Source organism: Priapulus caudatus, unplaced genomic scaffold (assembly GCF_000485595.1).
Source record: "Priapulus caudatus unplaced genomic scaffold, Priapulus_caudatus-5.0.1 Scaffold167, whole genome shotgun sequence".
Taxonomy (NCBI): domain Eukaryota; kingdom Metazoa; phylum Priapulida; class Priapulimorpha; order Priapulimorphida; family Priapulidae; genus Priapulus; species Priapulus caudatus.
In genome coordinates this window covers 65,941-84,363 of record NW_014577228.1, presented here as the reverse complement: position 1 = coordinate 84,363, position 18,423 = coordinate 65,941, and the positions used below count along the sequence as shown (strand labels likewise).

Below are 18,423 nucleotides of genomic sequence, written 5' to 3'. Positions count from 1 at the left end.
TTATTTTGAGCTGTCTACATGTAGATAGGACAGACTGCTAGTGTATTTATCAAGCGAATTAAATTCTAGGCCCTAGCACCCATGTTTTACGCAGGTATTGGTACTAGAGAATTTTCTAAAGCTTTATTTTGAGCCTTGCCTCGATGTATATTTGGTCTAGACTCTAGACAGTAGCACTTTAGAACTGCTAGAAGAGTAACCATATGTTATCAAGCTATCGATGTGAAGCGGTTGAGAGTACATTGTGCTGGGATAAATTAATGCTTATCGATACTTGATGCCACACAGAGGCAGATGGAGGGGGGGGAGCGTGCAAGTTAATGTACATATTAAACACTGTCTCATGGCAATCACCTTTTCCAGCATCTCACATAAGAGTAAGGTATACGCGACAGGTGGACCGTGTGGTCCTTCGATTATGTGGAGGCTGTATATGAATCTGTTTTGGAGCAGTCTCAACTTGCGCCAGGACCCCGCCTCTCCACCACCGCAATATATAGATTGTTGCATTGTTCGTGTTTTGTAGCACAGTACTGCAATGTCGTCCATTGCAATCATTTGCAATCTCGCAAGGAGAAGTGCAACCAATTCGAAAATTATGAGGTGGTAGCCATTCGTGTTCTACAGTCGATTACAATGTGGGGCAATGCGTTATTGACGTTGCCAGTGTAAAATAAAAATAAATTGGAAAACTGATTGATGTTATTATGTGCTTATTTTGCATTGCTATGGTTTTTTACAAGCTTGCACTACCAGTACAGAATAAATTAATGGATTTCTTATTCCCAGATAGTGCCTTAATCATTGTAGATAATACACAAAATCAAATACGTCAAATAAAAGTACGTGTCATTTACTTTAACATGGCAAAAACTATGTACAGATTGCCATCAAAATTTTACGAGCAATACAATTCAAGCTTTCCGTACATCTATCATAAGGCTGATTAAATGGCAAACTACCTGTGCTGAAGAATTACGAATACCAACCGGGGCTTCCACACTTCTGTTAGATAACTGTCACAGTGCTCCTGATGTATTTCTAAAAGCTGCTGGCTAGTCTAACCAATCGATAGAACTAGTTTGGACTGGAGGTACACGGAAAGCAGTCGCTATCTTGTTGGGTGTTTTGTTGTCACTATTACGACATTAATATATAAATACATGTAACGCGATCCAATAGCTAAGGATCTCGCAGTTAGTAATGCCAGAAATTGCTGTCTGACACCTGGGCCACATCATGCCAAGACCATCATGTAACACCACCCAAAAAGATCTGATGTCTATGTACTCAAATATACATAAATGCGCGATAAAGCAAGATGACATTGCCCTTGACGTGCCGGCACAGTCTTTACAGTGGAGTCGGTGCGTCGACTGTCCCTGACTTGACCACAGAGGTTTCACCGACCCACACAGTATACAGCACTACTTCTTCTGCTGCAGTGCAAGTGCCAACAGATTAGGCTTGTCATCGGACGTCGTGTTTGCTTTTGACTGTGCTAACCGCACTCTCTCTTTCCAATCCATGCCAACTGCCTCAAAGTTAGGGTTGTTCTCTGCTTCTCCGCTGCAAATGTAGATATTTTATTGTTACTAACAATTGTTGAATATTATCGAAACACTTGGCTCCCAAAATAACTAAAAAGATGCAACAATATATTTCCTGATCGATTTTAGAAGAAGTTATATAGTGATATATATATTGATTTCAAACATATATATAAGTACAGTGTCAACTGCCCTCCGCCTTTTCTCTTTTACCTTGCTAACTGTTTTTTCTTCCAGTCTTCTATCCACTTTTGAACCGGGTTTGCATCTTCCTCTTCACTAGATTCGCCTTCTTCTTCTCGCACCTTCTGCCACTTCTGCACTAGCTGTGACAGACCCTTCTTCTTCAAAGACTTCTCGGTCTTTGCCTAGAGCGTATCAGATAGACATACAATGGCAAGACTAGCGATGTAATTGGGGGAGTGATATTTTTTTCATATCAGAAGCAGACAATAGACTACAAAGTGTGTGTAAAGTAATGACTCTGTGAATCAACAGCAGTTTTAGGTTAGACACAGGCAAAGGAAGTGAGTAAACACATAGTTAACAACAACAAAAAACGGTGTCACACGCTTTCTGCCAGAAATTTTTTCCCCTCGCAACTACAACAGTATACCTTCTTTTTCTTCCTCTCTTTCGTGGACTTCCCTGTCTGCCCAAGTGTCAACACCGACGGTTTGCCACTACTGGTCAATGCCTCTGTAGCAGTTAACGGCGGCGGCTCAGCGGGAAGATTACCAGCAGATGACGCCGCTCCGAAATGAAGCTCTGGTGGCTTGCTGACCACGGGCAGAACTGATATGTAGGGCGTGGCCGGGGGTTTGGGCGGACAAATTATGGTTGGTGCTGCTGCTATGTGTGGTTCTGAAATAGATGTTTGGAGATGGGCTTTTGGAAACTCCTGGAGTAGTGACGACGGTAGCAATTGTGGTTGAGCTGATAAGGAGATGGGAGGTGCAGGGGGTTGCACACTGAATGACTCAGATGAGAATGAGGGCAATGGAGGAGGAGGAAGCGGGGGCATTCCCGTCTGTATCCTGTTGTGTTCCTCATCAGAACTCTGAAAGGATGAAGTAGAAAATGGCAAAGAAGTCCTATACATAATATGCTGTATTCGTAATATAATACTTAATTCATAATAATAATTCATAACGTATATTATACTGCACAACAATGCTTTGTATTACAGATTATTTGCTCAGCAACTACAATACCATATACAATGCATTATGCTATGATACATAGTTTAATGTTCCATGAGCTACGATACAATAAAAAGAACTTGCCTCGTCAATTTCCATATCGATACCATCTGAAAACTCTCCACCATCGTCCGGGGGCGGTGGTGGGGGTGGGGAGCGTGGCATCGCTGGCTCGGGTGGGGGAGGAGGGATGGGATCATCGGGAGGAGGGGGTGGGACACTTGGTGGTGAGAGTGGGGGTGGTGGTGGTTCAGAGTCGTCCATCGATGCATCAACACCGTACGGTACCAGAGGTCTCAGTGCAACCGGCTCTGTCCCTGCAGTTATAGTATAACACAAATACGTATTAATACGTGTACGTCTAGATTACTGGCATGAAGACAGCTACGATTTCCCGCACTTTTCAATCCACAGCCGACAAATTTAACTCCTTTTGTAGCATCCTAAAACACTACGTCGAACGCACACATGCACAAGGTGTAAACGTTGCTGATTATAGTCACCGGGTGGAAGAGGTTCATCATTGTAGTCGTTGCTCTCATCGCTTGGTTGCACAAAAGAAGTTGCCTCGACAGCTCTCGAGTTCAACTCTGCCTCTTTCACTGATTCTGCCTCGGGCTTCACCGTTGCTATGGAGACGACCGCTTCCTCACTCGCAGGCTTCCTCTCATGCTCCCCGTCGCCGGGAGCTGACGCTTCCTCTTGCAGCGGCTGACCGTCGAGAGAGTCTTCATCGCTCGTGAGTGGACTCTCGCATTCTCGTCCGCTCGCCCGCAAAGTGCACACCTGACAGCGACACAACCGATGGGCACAGAGGGCAGATAAAGCCACTTGTCGTAATGTTGTGACTCACACACAGCTGTATGCTTACTCGAACTCCTACGCCCAGATCAACGTGGAATCTACGCGCGGAACTCACCTAGCCATAGAGAATGAGATAACTATATACTGCACTTGCAGGTTCGTATGCAGGTTGCACCTATCGCTGCTAGGTCAGTCTAGCTGATTCATACGTGGGGTTGCGCGCACGCCAAATGTTTGTGATGTGGCACTTTGTTACAGAACAATGTTTTTAGTAAGTTTGATCGCAACTCCATTTGCTAGAGCCGGCCGTCACTCTGTGCCGGATGAGTCAATTAGCTAGATTTACCTGTTGAACGTCGGCGTCCTCTTTCTGTGCTCCTGCACTCACTGCCTCTCCCTCGTTGCGTGACGACGATTGCTCAGGCATCAACGGTTCTGTGTTCTCGGCAGGTGGCATCACTGGTTCTTTCGTAGTCGCGTGCTCTGTACTGACGTCGTCGTCGTCGTCGTCGAGGCATGGGTAAACCCACTGTGACTCGCCCGTGATCTCGTTCACATAGAAATAGCGTTTGTAAATCCTGCGAAAAGGAAAGAGGTTCAGAGATGAGAGATTCTGCGTGGAAGATGTCAGCCGGTCATTGAGTTTCGTGGGTGGCAGCGACGGCTACAATGGCAGAAGGGGACAAACTTGAAGTTTGCAGAGAATATACTTGATGTTCCCTCAACCACGTTTGAAACGTGCATAGTAATCACACCTTTTCTAACCAGAGCTGATCACCAGGTATGGCCCTCATGTACAACCATCTTACGCACACTGTATTTAAAATCATCAAATGACAAACAATATGGGTGCATCTGTAATCGTGGAAACTCTACTGCATAACTTATTGCTAGACTCTCTGCGCTGATAAACTTATCCGGATTCAATCAAACTGAAATAATTCCTGCTAGCAAGTTGAAGTTACTCAATTAAACATCTTAATCGCATTGAATTTCCATGAATCTACTAAACTCTGTCTATTCTGTTCCCCTTATCTACTATATACATTCAGGGTGGTCTGCTGCAAGGGGTAGTGGACAGTGGACTCTGAGGGAGGAGAGATTGTCGCCTTTGTATGCGCGCCTACACTCCGGCCAACAAGCGCACGGCTGTGGCTGCACGCTATCACACAGAGGCATCAGGTTACAGCATATGTGGCTGCTGCCGAAATGCTCCTGCTCTGCCAAAACTTGCCCAGCGGTGCCACCTCCATCTAGACATATCGACGTGCCTGTTGAGTTAAATTAAAAATTAAAGTGCCACCCACCCTATTCATCATGCTATTCCCTATGGTGTAGCAACCCCCTCCCCATGGCTAAGTCATGTAAATCGTGCCCTAACAAATTTCCCATGCCAAACACACTTATATACCCACAAAATTTAGAACCTATCCTTAAAATAACTTTACATTCCCATATAACTTCAGTAGTTAATAATATAACTTATGCATATGAACAAAATACAGAATGCCAACATACTCTTACCAACATCTACCTCTGGAATGCCAGACTTCCTGCTATCCGCCCGGTCTGACCTTGCAAAATCCAGGTTATGCTGCTCAAACACCTACTATTGATGCCAACCTCAGAGCTATATGCTTCATCCAGTCTCGCGACGCAGTGTCTGGGTGTCGACCGGTCACAGCCTCAAGAAATCCATTCACTGGAGCTTCCCATGCTACTCAGTCACGACACACGTCCAATTCGCAATCGCTTACAATCGGCGGGACGTCACACCGACCCTTGATTCATCATCGGAGCCTAACGTTTCCATGGCGATGGTTTCTCGCTGGGCCTCACTACGCCTCGCTGACCGCTCCTGTTGACCGTATCCTTGACCTTGACGTCATCGACGACTGATACACGGAATTGCGCGGCAACCAAGGCTATGCTGCATGCGCTCTCGCTTCATACGCAGTCGCCTCGACGCGGTGTCCATGACAACGAACCACGGCCGAACACAACCTGCTGCTGCTATCACTTCTCGTGTCGACGGCAAAGGTTGAAGAGCACACGGTAAACGAAAGCAAAACGTAAAGGAAGTCAACGTACCTGTCCCAGTGGCACGACCAGCCAGGGGGCGCCGCCAACTGTTCGTACTGCTCTAGCTGCTGGCTGGCGTCTTGTAAACGACACCAGAAGTGAGCCGTTTTCAGGCCACCCTCCCGCCAGTCCTGCAACCGTGCCTGAAACATCACATACATTGAACAACATGGAACATTAAAACACAGGATAACATGGAATATTAAAGCATGAAACATGCAAATACAGAATGTTAAACATGGAATCAGGGAATAAGACATCATCACAAAATGTTACTAAAGCTCTGTCCGGTCAGAGGTAAAACTAAGTGTGGTCTACGTAATCTGTTACATTAGGCACCACTATAAATTATTATAATTATTATTATAACACAGGTATTCCAGCAAATCAGCAGTCTGTTCTGACAACAACAGCACTTGTCATATTGTAAGAGCATATCAGATGCAGTGTACGCATAAGTTAAATTATTATGACGGATCCATGCTAAAAAGCACACCTGAGTTTGAATAAGGAGGATCTGTAGCTGGGTTAGTCCCTGCGTAGAAATCTCCAAGAATTCCAGTTTACTTGTGATAGTGCTTGACAAGTCTGCAACTTCAACCTAAAATATATAACATATAGGCATTAGAAAATCAAACGGAATGTGTGTACGTACGAATTTTAAGGCCACAATATTTTATATGACCCTATTATTTGATAGGGTATCTGTAAATGCCATTCATGATTACCTTTATGTCATCAATGTGATCTTCTTCTGTCAATGCTTGCTCAGTCGTTGCTATATTAATATATGAAGAGATCACATACAGAAAAACAGTTGTAAGACAATTCAAACAAACATAGATGCTACATCTTTATTAACACAACATGTACTCGACTTTATGTAGTGAACAGATCAAAAACTTGGATGTGACCAGAACTGTTTGAGGTGTTTAACGGAAAATATGGCACAGAGAATATATTATTACTAAACATTAATTATCTGGCAAAGAAATACCGTGCTTTCATTGTGTGTCAGACCCGTAAAAGATACTCCAAGAACGGATAGGCAATCATGAAAATTGCATGATGAAATCTGAGACGTTTTTAATATGGCTAAAACATGGTCTCTTGAGTGTAGCCAGGTACCTGGGGCAGGTTTCTCCTCAGATTCTCTGCCACCGTCCTCCTTCTCAGTTGATGTGCCTTTGATCTTCTCTTCTTGTTCTAGTTTCTGTAGTACATGCTGAAATAGTAGCAACAGTCAACTAATTATTTATTTAACTTATGCAAGAAAGGCTTGTGAAATTAACCAACGAACATTCGAATTAACACATTCAAAAACAAATTTACAACACAAATAAATTTTTCAGAAGACGGCCGAAAGAACAGATACCTACCAAGTTTTCTATCAATTGTCGCTCTAGTTCCTCCTCTCCAAATCCATCCTCATCGTCATCAGAAAGCAGTGGTTTGCCGTTGATATCATCATCATTCTCATCAGGACTAGCTGACGATGAACGTGAGCCATGATCAAGGGTGAGATGACTGTCATTATCAGTTGGTTCGTCTGCCTCTTTCGGTGGTAACTCAGGACCTTCCACTGCCAACTCTGATCCTTCTTGCACTGGCAATTGGGGGCCTTCGACTGACAAATGAGGACCTATCACTGGCAATTGGGGGCCTTCGACTGACAAATGAGGACCTATCACTGGCAATTGGGGTCCCTCCACTGGCAACTGAGGACCTATCACTGGCAATTGGGGTCCCTCCACTGGTAACTGCGGACCTATCACTGGCAATTGCGGTCCCTCCGCTGGCAACTGATGACCTACCACTGGCAATTGGGGTCCATCCACTGGTAACTGAGGACCTACCACTGGCAATTGGGGTCCCTCCACTGGTAACTGCGGACCTACCACTGGCAATTGGGGTCCCTCCACTGGTAACTGCGGACCTACCACTGGCAATTGGGGTCCCTCCACTGGTAACTGCGGACCTACCACTGGCAATTGGGGTCCCTCCACTGGTAACTGAGGACCTTCCACTGGCACCACAGAACCATCCACCGCCGTGTGTGGGCTTTTAAATGGGAAATTCGAGTCAGATAACTGTGCAGAAGTTGGCAGGTGTGCCGAAACATCATATTCATCAGGCGAAAGTACTGGGACTCTACCCAAGGGTAGCGACGTCTCCACGCACTCACGCTCCTCAACAGAAGATTGTTGATCTGACTCATCACCCAGCCTCGCATCGACGTTAGCACCTGTCGGAGATTTAAGCGAATGCGCTTCCCTTATTGGTAAGATCACGCTCGTGGATCTTGCCTGACCTTCATCCTTTGTGCGGCCATCTGCGCACTCTGACGCGGGGTCAGTGTCAGCGTGAGAGCGCTGAGACTCGATAAACGCCGCCAGCTTTCGCTTCTGCGCCGCCGTCCGCTCCTCCGTCTTCCACTTCACCTGCAGCTTGGGCAGGGAGAGCGAGTCGAGGGAGGAGGTGTTGGCCTCGCCACGAAACACCTTCTCTAGTGCGCCAATCGGCTCCTCCTCCTCCTGCTGGCAATGCCGCTTCAGACGCTTGATATTCGTCTTCTTGCAGGCAGGCAGCGTGAGCGGACGCTTGGCCCCTACCACCTCCATCGTCGACGAACCCGACTGCTTTGGAGATTGCGGCCCCACAGCGAGGTTCGGCTCACGGTACGGGGAACGGTAAGAGTCCACAACCAGAGCTGCGGACTGCTCGGCTGTCTCGTTGTCATCTTCGGGAGGCGGCGGAGGTGGTGGCGCTATTATGTCTAGTGGCTGTGCCAACTCGCTTGCTGGCACAGCGGTCCCCGCTGTGTTGTCAATGTCCAAGGTGGCCTTAACTGCGCCACCAGTTAAAGGCACCAGTTCCTCCCTGGGGAGAGATACGGGTTATAGTAGGAACGTCTCGGCAGGGACCACTCTAGCATGTTGTGACAGGAAATATTGCGCAAAAGTTCTGACATCTTATGGCAGTCATAACTAGATAGAACGTTTCATGCAATGGGGCACCACATGTCACAAACCACATTCACGGACAACCTGCATACACAACTGTCTTCGTAACTACTGTGTCTTTCTAACTACAGTGAGATACTCACTTTGCTGTTGTAGTCGTTGCCGTATTGCCCTCCGCATCGTAACCAAAGGCTTCTAGGTGCCTCGCGTAATCTTCCGGCATCTCCCAGGTGACAGCGTTTGTCACCGTGTTCCAGTAGTAGTAATAGCATACGTTGTCATCCCATATCTGCTTCCACTCCATCGTTGACACGTGGCTGGTAGACTCTGTGCTGTTTCCGGCTGCTGCCACTGAAACGAGCGATAAATAAACGTACGTGAGACATCAATGTTGAATCAGTGAAAATAGTGAAAACATTAAAAATATATTAGGGAATGTTACTCTCAATAGATTACAAGGAATACAAGATTAGTAATAACATAACTGAACAATAACAGATCTGTCATTAGTCACCCCTGGTAATAAGTTAACAACAGTAAATAGACTGTGACAAAACAGTCATTCAATCACCATTAGTTGTTTTGAGAACTGCTAGTAATACGTTGGAATCTTTAAGCCCAATACACAAGAATTTTATAATTTTACCGGTGTCATGATTTGGTTGAAGTTTATTGTCCATGCTGTCCATGCTGCTTTCACTTTCTATGGTACTTGATGCTACACTACCTGCAACCTCTTCTGCATCTAACGATTGTATCTCCTAAAAAATGATGCCAAAAAATATATAAAATATCTACAAATAAAACAGGCTATCCAATCAATAACGACAACATAGCTGATAATAGCAAATTTGGTGCGATAATTGCGGCCTTTTATTCAATGAAATTAAACAACAGTGAGGAATACTAGAGTAGAACCCCATGTGCACCTGTAGAAATTTAAACATCTCTTCATCCTCAGGTTTTGCTGGTGTTACCACACGTTCACTCCTCTGTACTGGATCAAACATGGACTGTGGTTGATCCTGTGCACGAAATGTTGTCTCTGGTGTGTTTCTCTCTGGAAGAGCAATGATTGTAAATATTAATATTATTCTACTTAATTAAAGAATATAGTTTTCCAAAATGATGTCAAGAAGTTTAGGTGGTAAAACATCTTATCGTGCTGTTCGAAAAATAGCGACTTACCTAATTAAATTCTGGATCACTGACAATTTTGCTAGGAAATTCATAATAAAACTACAAATAAGATATTATGACTACACGGCAAAAAATTAAAAATGCCTACCTTCCTCCCTAAATACATCCTGGTCCAGTTGAAGAACCCTCCGCCTCCTGCCAAACTGCATTTTATCTCGTTTCTTGCCCATGATGTGAATCTATCAAATCCACAGTTGGCACATTCGAATGTTGCTATGCAATGCACCTGAAATAAAATAGAATCATTGTTGAGATATAGACTTGCTAGTTGCTATGACAATAATTACACTGCACGATTCAAACCTGACAAGGAACCTGTGATATTAATTTTCTGCACACTTTCCTTATTTATAGCATACCTGGGTACCTAATAATTATAGTTTGTAGGCTGTCTAGATGCAATAAAGTAATTACATTACTGTATCCAAGCCTTTGGTACCCCAGGTCTCATTTTCGCAAAATTGGGGGGAAGCGGCACAAAAATATGGTAATGTTACATTACTCATACAACCTACTTAAAATGGTTTATTGCGAGATTACTGCTCAGAAATGCTCAATCCGAAAAAAATATAGTGAAATATAGTATCACTTCAGAGCAGATATATCACTGATTACACTAACTTGGAAAACACTAAAAATTTATGCAGTTATTAACTTATTATATAGCATAGAAAATTCGATTTGAATACATGGTAACACCATAGTACTTTTAATTATAGAGAGAATCAAATTACAAATGATGCCTTAAAGGCATAATAGGCCCATTGATTATACAAAGTTGACGAATGCTACAGTAACTGGCACCTTCTGTAGTTAATAAGTACATTACCTTATAGTCAAACGCGTATTAGTTTGTCCAATATCACTGCTAATTACTAAGAAATGTCTAATTGAAATCCGTAAATCTGGTAATCTGGCGCCAACGCTAAATTGGTTGCCAAGCAAAATAGCCTCGAATTCGGTTAGGCAACGTCACATGTTGCTGCGGGTGTTTAGCAGAAAATGGTTTGTCCCGGGATTCTTATATACGACTAATGAGCTAGTAGAATTAATGTATCTCTGGGTGTATTCTCGGTATTGAGGCACAAGTAAATAATCGTGGGTGCTAATGAACGGGTACCCACATGTCTTCAATTTCAGACAGGTGTATTCGTTTGACCAATATACGTAAATACGCGTAGTGCCGTCTGCTTTCCATGTTTAGTCTGTGGCCGTGGTTAGTCCGCGATCCTCCCATAGCGTTGGCCCCCAACACGGCCTACTTCATTATCACGAGCGTCCGTGATTCGTACGTGGATTCCACGTTCATTACAATCAGAGCTACTGTTACGTATACAGTTACGGTACTGTACTATCGCTAGCATTGCGTACGGCCGAGCGAAAATGCATGCGTGCGTGCGTTTTTGCATGCGTGCGAAAATGTCCGGTGGACTATAAATCTGTATCACACCCGTTTCGAAGTATGCGGTTTCGAAACTGTAAACAAGTCAGTCAACTGATTTCGTGGACTGCAGATTTCAATTAGACATTTCTTAGTAACCAGCAGTGATATTGGACAAACTAATACGCGTTTGGCTATAAGGTAATGTACTTATTAACTACACAAGGTGCCAGTCACTCTAGCATTTGTTAAAATTGCATAATCGATGGGCCTATTATGCCTTTAAGGGGGGCTTATGTCGGGCTTGCGACCCGACTCGACTGGAAGCAACTGGCTGCAATTCACTGCGACTGCAGTGCTTAGGTCGGTCGACTGCGACGCGACTGCCTGCGACTGGCCGCCACTAGTTGCTCGGAATAGAACAGTGGGCAACTGGACGCAACTAGTTGCTGCCGATCGCTTCCAGTTGCTTCCAGTCGAGTCGGCTCGCAAGCCCGACATAAGCCACCCTTTAGTCAGAATGGGTAAACTTGTCAATTGTTGGTGCACTAAAACTGCAAACAAAGGGGCATCTGATTCTGCTATTACGAGTTGTCGACTCAGTTTATCTTTTGAAATTGGCCGATAGCTGGCGCTATTAGCTGGATCCGAGATTCGCAAAAAATGGCGGAAGTAATTAAAACGAGTAATCAAAATTTGAATCGTGCATATGTTAGTGAATATGAAGGTTGTAAGACATTTTATTGTTACTCTAAACAATTGCTGTTACTCAAGCCACATGTATAGTAACAGCATGCAAACATACGTGTGTCGTAAAAGTGGGGAAAACACGAGATTATGTTCCAAATAATAACTTTAATGTGCTTTTTTCATCCCACTATTATTCTTTCATTAAGCCCTGTCGTTTCTGCATGGAATGCTTCATTGGTAGAATGTGGAGTTGGCATAGTTGGTTGTGTGTTAGATCCTTCAAACAACCTACTTCAATCACTGACCTCCAACAAACTTAATTAATATCCTAAAGTGACAGTGCTTTAAATTTTAATGTTAGACTAAAACAATGAAGTAAAAAATAGATTAACTTTGCAATTTTACCCAATAACTTTACACCTATGCAGAAATTACTGGGGCCAGACAATTAGCCAGACATTACACAGCCGATAGCGGTTTGTTATGACTATTCTGATCAACATATCGAAACAAATCGAACAGATTTATACATAATCTTGACAGATATACATAGTACTAGACGAATACTACAGTAATTGCAAGGTTTAGCTGGATTAATTATTTTAAATTAATATAAATCTGTAAGTGAGTCGTAATGCAGTTCCAAATTGATTTTGCGTTAGGCTAGGGCCCAATGCCTCAGCTGGTAGTACGCAAAAATGTAGACCGAATAATTCTGTCCCAGATAACGTTTTATATTTTCGATGCGTTATACTGGGACAGAACGGGGTGCATTGAAATTTCGTGAGATCGCATGCAAAATGCATGCGCTGCTAATGCGGCCCGTACGCCGGTATCGGCGGGTAAAAAAGCCTACCGTTCCCTTCTACATGGCTTTACCTTGCTACTGATGTGCGTGAATATTCACTTCTTAAAAGATTGTTTTTCAGAAACCCTGCTTCATTCCAGTTCCACTTTAGTAAATCGCATTCGCCATTCACAAACAATCAGACCAATCAGAGGCGAGCCTTACAATAGCCCTGGTTTTGTCTTGTATCTGTGGCGCTGCCATAGGGTTAGAGGAAATATTTTTATTCACGTGGGTACTACGTCGACTACTTAGAAGAAATTATTCGGAATACAAATTTAAATTAAAAGCAAAACCAGAGCGAAACGCACGAACCCATGTGACTAAAATAATGTTCTCTAGCCCTCCTGCAGCGCCACAGATACAAGAGAAAACCAGGCTATTGTAAGGCTCGCTCTGATTGGTCTAATTGTTTGTAAATGGCGAATGTGATTTGCTAAAATGGAATGGAGCGGGGTTTCTGAAAAACAATCTTTTAAGAAGTGAATAACGATTGAAGTGAATATTCACGCACATCAGTAGCAAGGTAAAGCCTAGCTCCAAGAAACGGTCTTTGCTAGGGTTAAGCCCGGCGCACACGTGGCGATTTTTATCGACAGTACTGTCGATTTTATCGGCCGGTACTGTCGATAAAAATCGCCACGTGTGCGCCACCCGGCGACAATTCAACCGTCTGTCAGCGACATACCACTGTATGAACTGTACGTGACCTGTTCAAACCACACCACGGGCGCTGCCAATATTTGATCACGTGCTTCAAATCATGCATTTGATTGGTTAATCCAAAAACTGTTGCCGGAATCCATCGCCAGTGCGGCGCACACGTAGCGATTGTTCAGCGACTGGGCAACAAATATCAAACATGTTTGATATTCCAGCGACGAGTTTCTAGCGTCAAAATCGGTGACGCCGGGCAGCGCACACGTGGCGATTTCTCGGCGATTTTGTTGCTGGCAACAGAATCGCCGGTACTGTCGATAAAAATCGCCACGTGTGCGCCGGGCTTTAGGAGACCGTTTCAAATTCTTGCCCATAAAAACGTGTAGTTGGCTCGGTATCCAAACATCGCCACAGCTAGCGTCACATGTAATAGCTCAAACGAATCTATAAACCTCTGGCTTCCTCGCGGTAACTGGGCGCTACTGATTTATCGAGTTATGCCGTATTTTCTGAGATGAATTGGATCAAAACAACCAGAGAGCCGCCATGTCCGCCATGTTCGGTGCGGATAAAATCCAATCGACCTGATTTCCATAGTGCGTAGGCCTAAACACAAGGCAAGTACATATCTTCGCAATGATAATTATTAAGTTGTTGTAGATTGATGTTTCCTGGTTTTCAATGTTTTAATATTTATATATACTAGCTGAAACCCGCGCTACGCGCGGGCTGAGTGACTGTGATGCATGTGTTACCAGTGCAGTAGTGTTATGTGTAAGGTGTTATATGGAGAGTTAAGTTGTTGCACATGTTTGTTTTTTATGGTTGAGAAGTCAATACAAATACATGCAATCATGCTTACACGTAACACATTAACCATTTGTTTGGCAAGTACACAGTGAAATACACACACCCACACAGAAACGTTTTATTGTAAGCTATGTACTGGTTGATGATACGGACTCCAAAGTTAGAATATAGATAGATGTGAATGGGTATAATGTAAACGTAATATTACGTGCTTCGCATGTTTCCACTGTGTGCGGACCAGGTAATATTGCGTGGTTGTGATCGCTTATTTCTACGCATGTTTGCACTCTGTGCGGACGACGTAATATTACGTGCTTGTGATCGGACCGCTTGTGACAGATCGGTGTCCACGGCACCCGTACACTGTACAGCATTGCAGACTTCCAAAAAAATCTGCACTAATGAAATTCAACTTGTAGGCCCTACATCTCATATGGGAAACTATGGACTAATAGCTACTGAATATTTAACTTCATTATTACATGGTTATTTCTACTTACATTATGGGGCTTACACAAATCTCAGACACACTGACACAGAACAGAGATACACGTACAGAACAACACGAAATTGAAACCTGTTGAAACAAAACGTAAACAAAACAGCGCCCCCTATTTTCAGGCAAATGTTTACCTTTTTTGTGATTTTTTTGTCTTTTTTAAGACCGAACAAACGGTTTTCAACCGAGTATAGTTTAGAACCCGTCCCGTGTACTCATCGATCTCTTCTGTAAATTTGGCGCTATTTGGATCCAAACTGACGGAGCCTTTCATTAACATACATACAACATTCGCCAAATTATAGTAAGATACGAGTATATGATGCTTATTTATGCTCGCGCCAACGCGAGTTGCAACGCTATGGTATGTTATGTCGTTTCGGGTTTTCCGCGTTCCAATCGAAACGCATGTGCAGTGGAAACATGGCGGTTGGCAGTTGGCGGAAATTTAGGTTCGGCTCTTGAAATTTACACTGTGCAGAGTGAACTGAGGTATTAGTTTTAATAACAATGCTGGAATACTATAAGGTGAAGGTTATACTTGATACAAGCCAAGGCAGAAATGCTTAGATGATTATTTTATTTGAGATATACGTAATTGTTCGTCAGTTTTTTTAGAGGTACAAGATTATCCAATGGATGGATGTCAGGCTGTGTATATTGACATTAGTCACACAGCCTGGTCGGGTTAGGTAAAGCCATGTAGAAGGAAACGATAGGCTTTTTTACCCACCGATACCGGCATACGGGCCACATTAGCAGCGCATGCATTTTGCATGCGATCTCACGAAATTTCAATGCACCCCGTTCTGTCCCAATAACCCTCTCCAAAATATAAAAAACGCAGTGGCAGGAGGTACGGCAGCCGTCGTTCGTTAAAGCCCCTTTTTGGCGTTAGGGTTCTAGCTAGCTCATCTAAACTCTCAAATCGTGAATTTATTTCCCAAGGAGTTATTTCCAAATCTGGCGCCACCCGCCGACATCTTTGTCTCGTTAAGTATGAAAGCGAATGGACTCCCGTACCTCCAGCCTCGAGACATTAAGAAACGGCTGCCGTACCCGTAGCCACAGCCTATAAAAAAGCGGTGTCACTTTCCCCCGGGCGTAGATGGAGGGTGCCGTTACGTGGCAGCACTAGTCACTTCGTACGCTTCAAAGTCCAAATCTCCCAAAGAAAGATTCCAGTCATACTTCCGTGCTAGACATGGCTTTATTTCCCTAACCCTAATCCTAACACAAGTGCAGCCACATCACGTGACTCTCCATCTACACCCGGGGGAACGTGACACCCTGGCACCCATAAAAAAGGTTATCTGGGACAGAATTATTCGGTCTAGCAAAAATGCTACAACAACGGAACAAGTTGAAGTACAATGCACATTCACGTATTTCACGTCATATTCCTTATATTCATGCCGATACAACAGTACATCTTATGCTGTATGTTGCGCGTATCATTTACGAAGTCATCTGTACGAAAGTTCCTCAAGAAATACTCCTCTAGTGCTATTTGAGTATTTCTAAGACGATGGTAAAAACATGCCTGAGCCTGATCATGGCTGGTGTTGTCTGCTGCCATCTAGCGTCGCAGTCGGGCTCGTCATTGTGTAGACTTGTACCCGTCCCTTCTCACAAACTCGATATAAGCCTATATAAGCCGAGCTTGCGAGAAGGGACGGGTACCCATCTAAACTTGGGGAAGCAAATCGAACGCAAATGTAAACAATGGCCGCCACGATGTACTGCGGGCTCGATTTACAGTGTTTTGATGCTAATGATGAGACTTTGAACAATGATGAAGAGCATATTGAGCCCAAAGAAAAGCGTAGACGGTTTAAACCAGTGGATGAAGTCAATGTGTCAGATCTAGTAAAACGCAAAGACAGTCAAAACACTCAGAATGTCATTAAAAACGCCGTATCTGTGCTACGTGATTTCTGCAAAGAAACTGCGAAAACATTACCGGAGAACATTGTTGAAGTAACCGAACTCTGTTCAGTTCTTCAGGAATTTTTTCTGTGTGCGAGAAAAAAGAATAGCGAGGAATACAAGTGTAATGGCTTGATTGGGATTAGATATGGACTTCAGAGATATTTTCAATGTAAACGCAAGTGGGACATTATTGACGACGGTGAGTTCAAGGATGCCAACGTAGTTTTCAAAGCCAAAATAAAAGACTTGAAAAGAATAGGAAAAGGTGTTTATCATCATCCTGCAATAACGGAAGAAGACCTGCAGAAGTTGTACCATAGTAGCTGCATGTCAGCAAATACTCCCAGTGGACTCCAGACAAAAGTGCAGTTTGATATACAACTGTATCTTTGCAGAAGTGGGAGAGAGAATCTCAGTAAAATGACCGTAGACCACTTTGCAATTAGTACCGATGCTAGTGGACGGCGGTTTGTCTATCAGCAAGTCGGTAAACTGGCCAAAAATCACAAGACTGCGGATGGTGCCAGGAGTGAAGGGCGAATGTATGAGATACGAGGTACAGTGTAGTATAAAATCAATTTCATAATCCAAGTGCTGCCTCTAAAATCAATATGTAAAGCAAGTCAGTTGAAACAAATTATATGAATGTAAACTAGGTGTAAAATGTTACAAAATCTTACCATTCTCATTTTAGGTGACCTCTTATGCCCTGTTGCGTCATTTGAGAAACTGCTGTCCAAGTTGAACCCATATTTGAACAGATTATGGCAAAAACCAATGAAGGCGAATAGCGTAACAGAGCTATCCCCCATGTGGTTCCATAACCTTTGTCTTGGCAAGAATTCTCTCGGGATTCTGATGAAGCGTATTTCCGAAGAAGCCAAGTTATCAGTCGTATATACCAATGATTCCATCCGAGCTACATCTGTGATATACTTGGATCAAAAAGTTTTCAAAGACCGACAGATCATGTCAGTTGGTGTCCACCGTTCGGAGACAAATACGCAAGCGTCTGCGGGAGATGCTCCGACAGCCGACGACGAAGAGGAGATGTCTGATGGGTTAGAATCATTGGAAAATTCCTGCAGCGTGCTCTCCCCTTCTACCGAGAGGCAGATTCGAACACCGCTACTCGCAGCCGTGATACTCCAACCAGCGGCGACGGCAGCCGCTGAGCGTCGGTCGACCGGCGACGCCCCCACGTCGTCGGCCAACGCCGTCGTCGTGCGAGAGGAGGACCGGCACAGACTAACGCGGGCGCGTAGCGTGGGCAATGCCACCATGCGCGTGGTGATGCCGCGCTGCACGCACAACGCTCCCCCGTCGGCTGCTCGGTCGCCGCCGCCTCCACCGCCGCCGCCGTACACGGAACTGATGGCGCTCGTCGTTCCCGGCGAAATCCGCGGCATGTCGGACGACGTCCTACGCCGGGCCGTCGCCTACCACAGGCGCGTGCATGCGCAGGTCGAACTCACATCGTGGCTGCTGGAGGAGGAGAAAGAGCGGCGCTGGCAGGCGCAGGACGATAGGTGACGGCATTAACGACCGGCCGTGCACGGAGAGGAAGAAGAGTTTGATCCCTGGGTGGCTGAAGCGGATGGCGTAGGGGAGAAAAGAGAGGAAACCGTGACAGCTCGGGATGCCTGCTCCCCGGGGAGGAGGTTGGAGGACATGGTGACAGCTCGGGATGCCTGCTCCCCGGGGAAGAGGTGGGAGGACATGGTGACAGCTCGGGATGCCTGCTCCCCGGGGAGAAGGTGGGAGGACATGGTGACAGCTCGGGATGCCTGCTCCCCGGGGAAG

The 18,423-nt window shown here is 44.6% G+C and overlaps 2 protein-coding genes across 8 annotated transcripts in view; one reads left to right on the top strand and one right to left on the bottom strand.

The window, feature by feature from the left end:
• Positions 1-680: 680 nt before the first annotated feature.
• LOC106806554 (formin-binding protein 4-like) lies at positions 681-16,241 on the bottom strand. Of its 6 annotated transcripts, none has more exons than XM_014808537.1 (17): positions 16,068-16,241; positions 9,890-10,027; positions 9,531-9,661; positions 9,248-9,362; positions 8,745-8,952; positions 7,302-8,518; positions 7,018-7,259; positions 6,767-6,863; positions 6,367-6,416; positions 6,135-6,239; positions 5,648-5,781; positions 3,903-4,134; positions 3,256-3,538; positions 2,837-3,069; positions 2,167-2,610; positions 1,764-1,918; positions 681-1,569 (listed from the first exon to the last, which is right to left on the bottom strand). In XM_014808537.1, the coding sequence occupies exons 2-17, from the start codon at positions 9,969-9,971 to the stop codon at positions 1,428-1,430; spliced, it is 3,870 nt and encodes a 1,289-aa protein (XP_014664023.1). In that variant the 5' UTR covers positions 9,972-10,027; positions 16,068-16,241; the 3' UTR covers positions 681-1,427. The 6 variants fall into 6 exon arrangements, with proteins under 6 accessions (XP_014664023.1, XP_014664024.1, XP_014664025.1 ...); XM_014808538.1 differs by having other exon boundaries at positions 7,018-7,280; positions 7,323-8,518; XM_014808539.1 differs by having other exon boundaries at positions 7,018-7,280; positions 7,365-8,518.
• Positions 16,242-16,394: 153 nt separating this feature from the next.
• The window catches only part of LOC106806559, a 4,619-nt gene continuing 2,590 nt past the window's right edge, over positions 16,395-18,423 (top strand). The window contains exons 1-2 of one of the 2 annotated variants that reach the window (XR_001393561.1): positions 16,395-17,176; positions 17,315-18,281. Coding sequence is in view for 1 of the 2 variants with exons in the window: in XM_014808548.1 (XP_014664034.1) it covers positions 16,414-17,176; positions 17,315-18,153 (1,602 nt within the window). In the remaining variant the exon portion in view is untranslated. Of the gene's footprint in view, positions 17,177-17,314; positions 18,418-18,423 lie in introns of those variants that run through there. The other variant, XM_014808548.1, reaches the window with a different exon arrangement.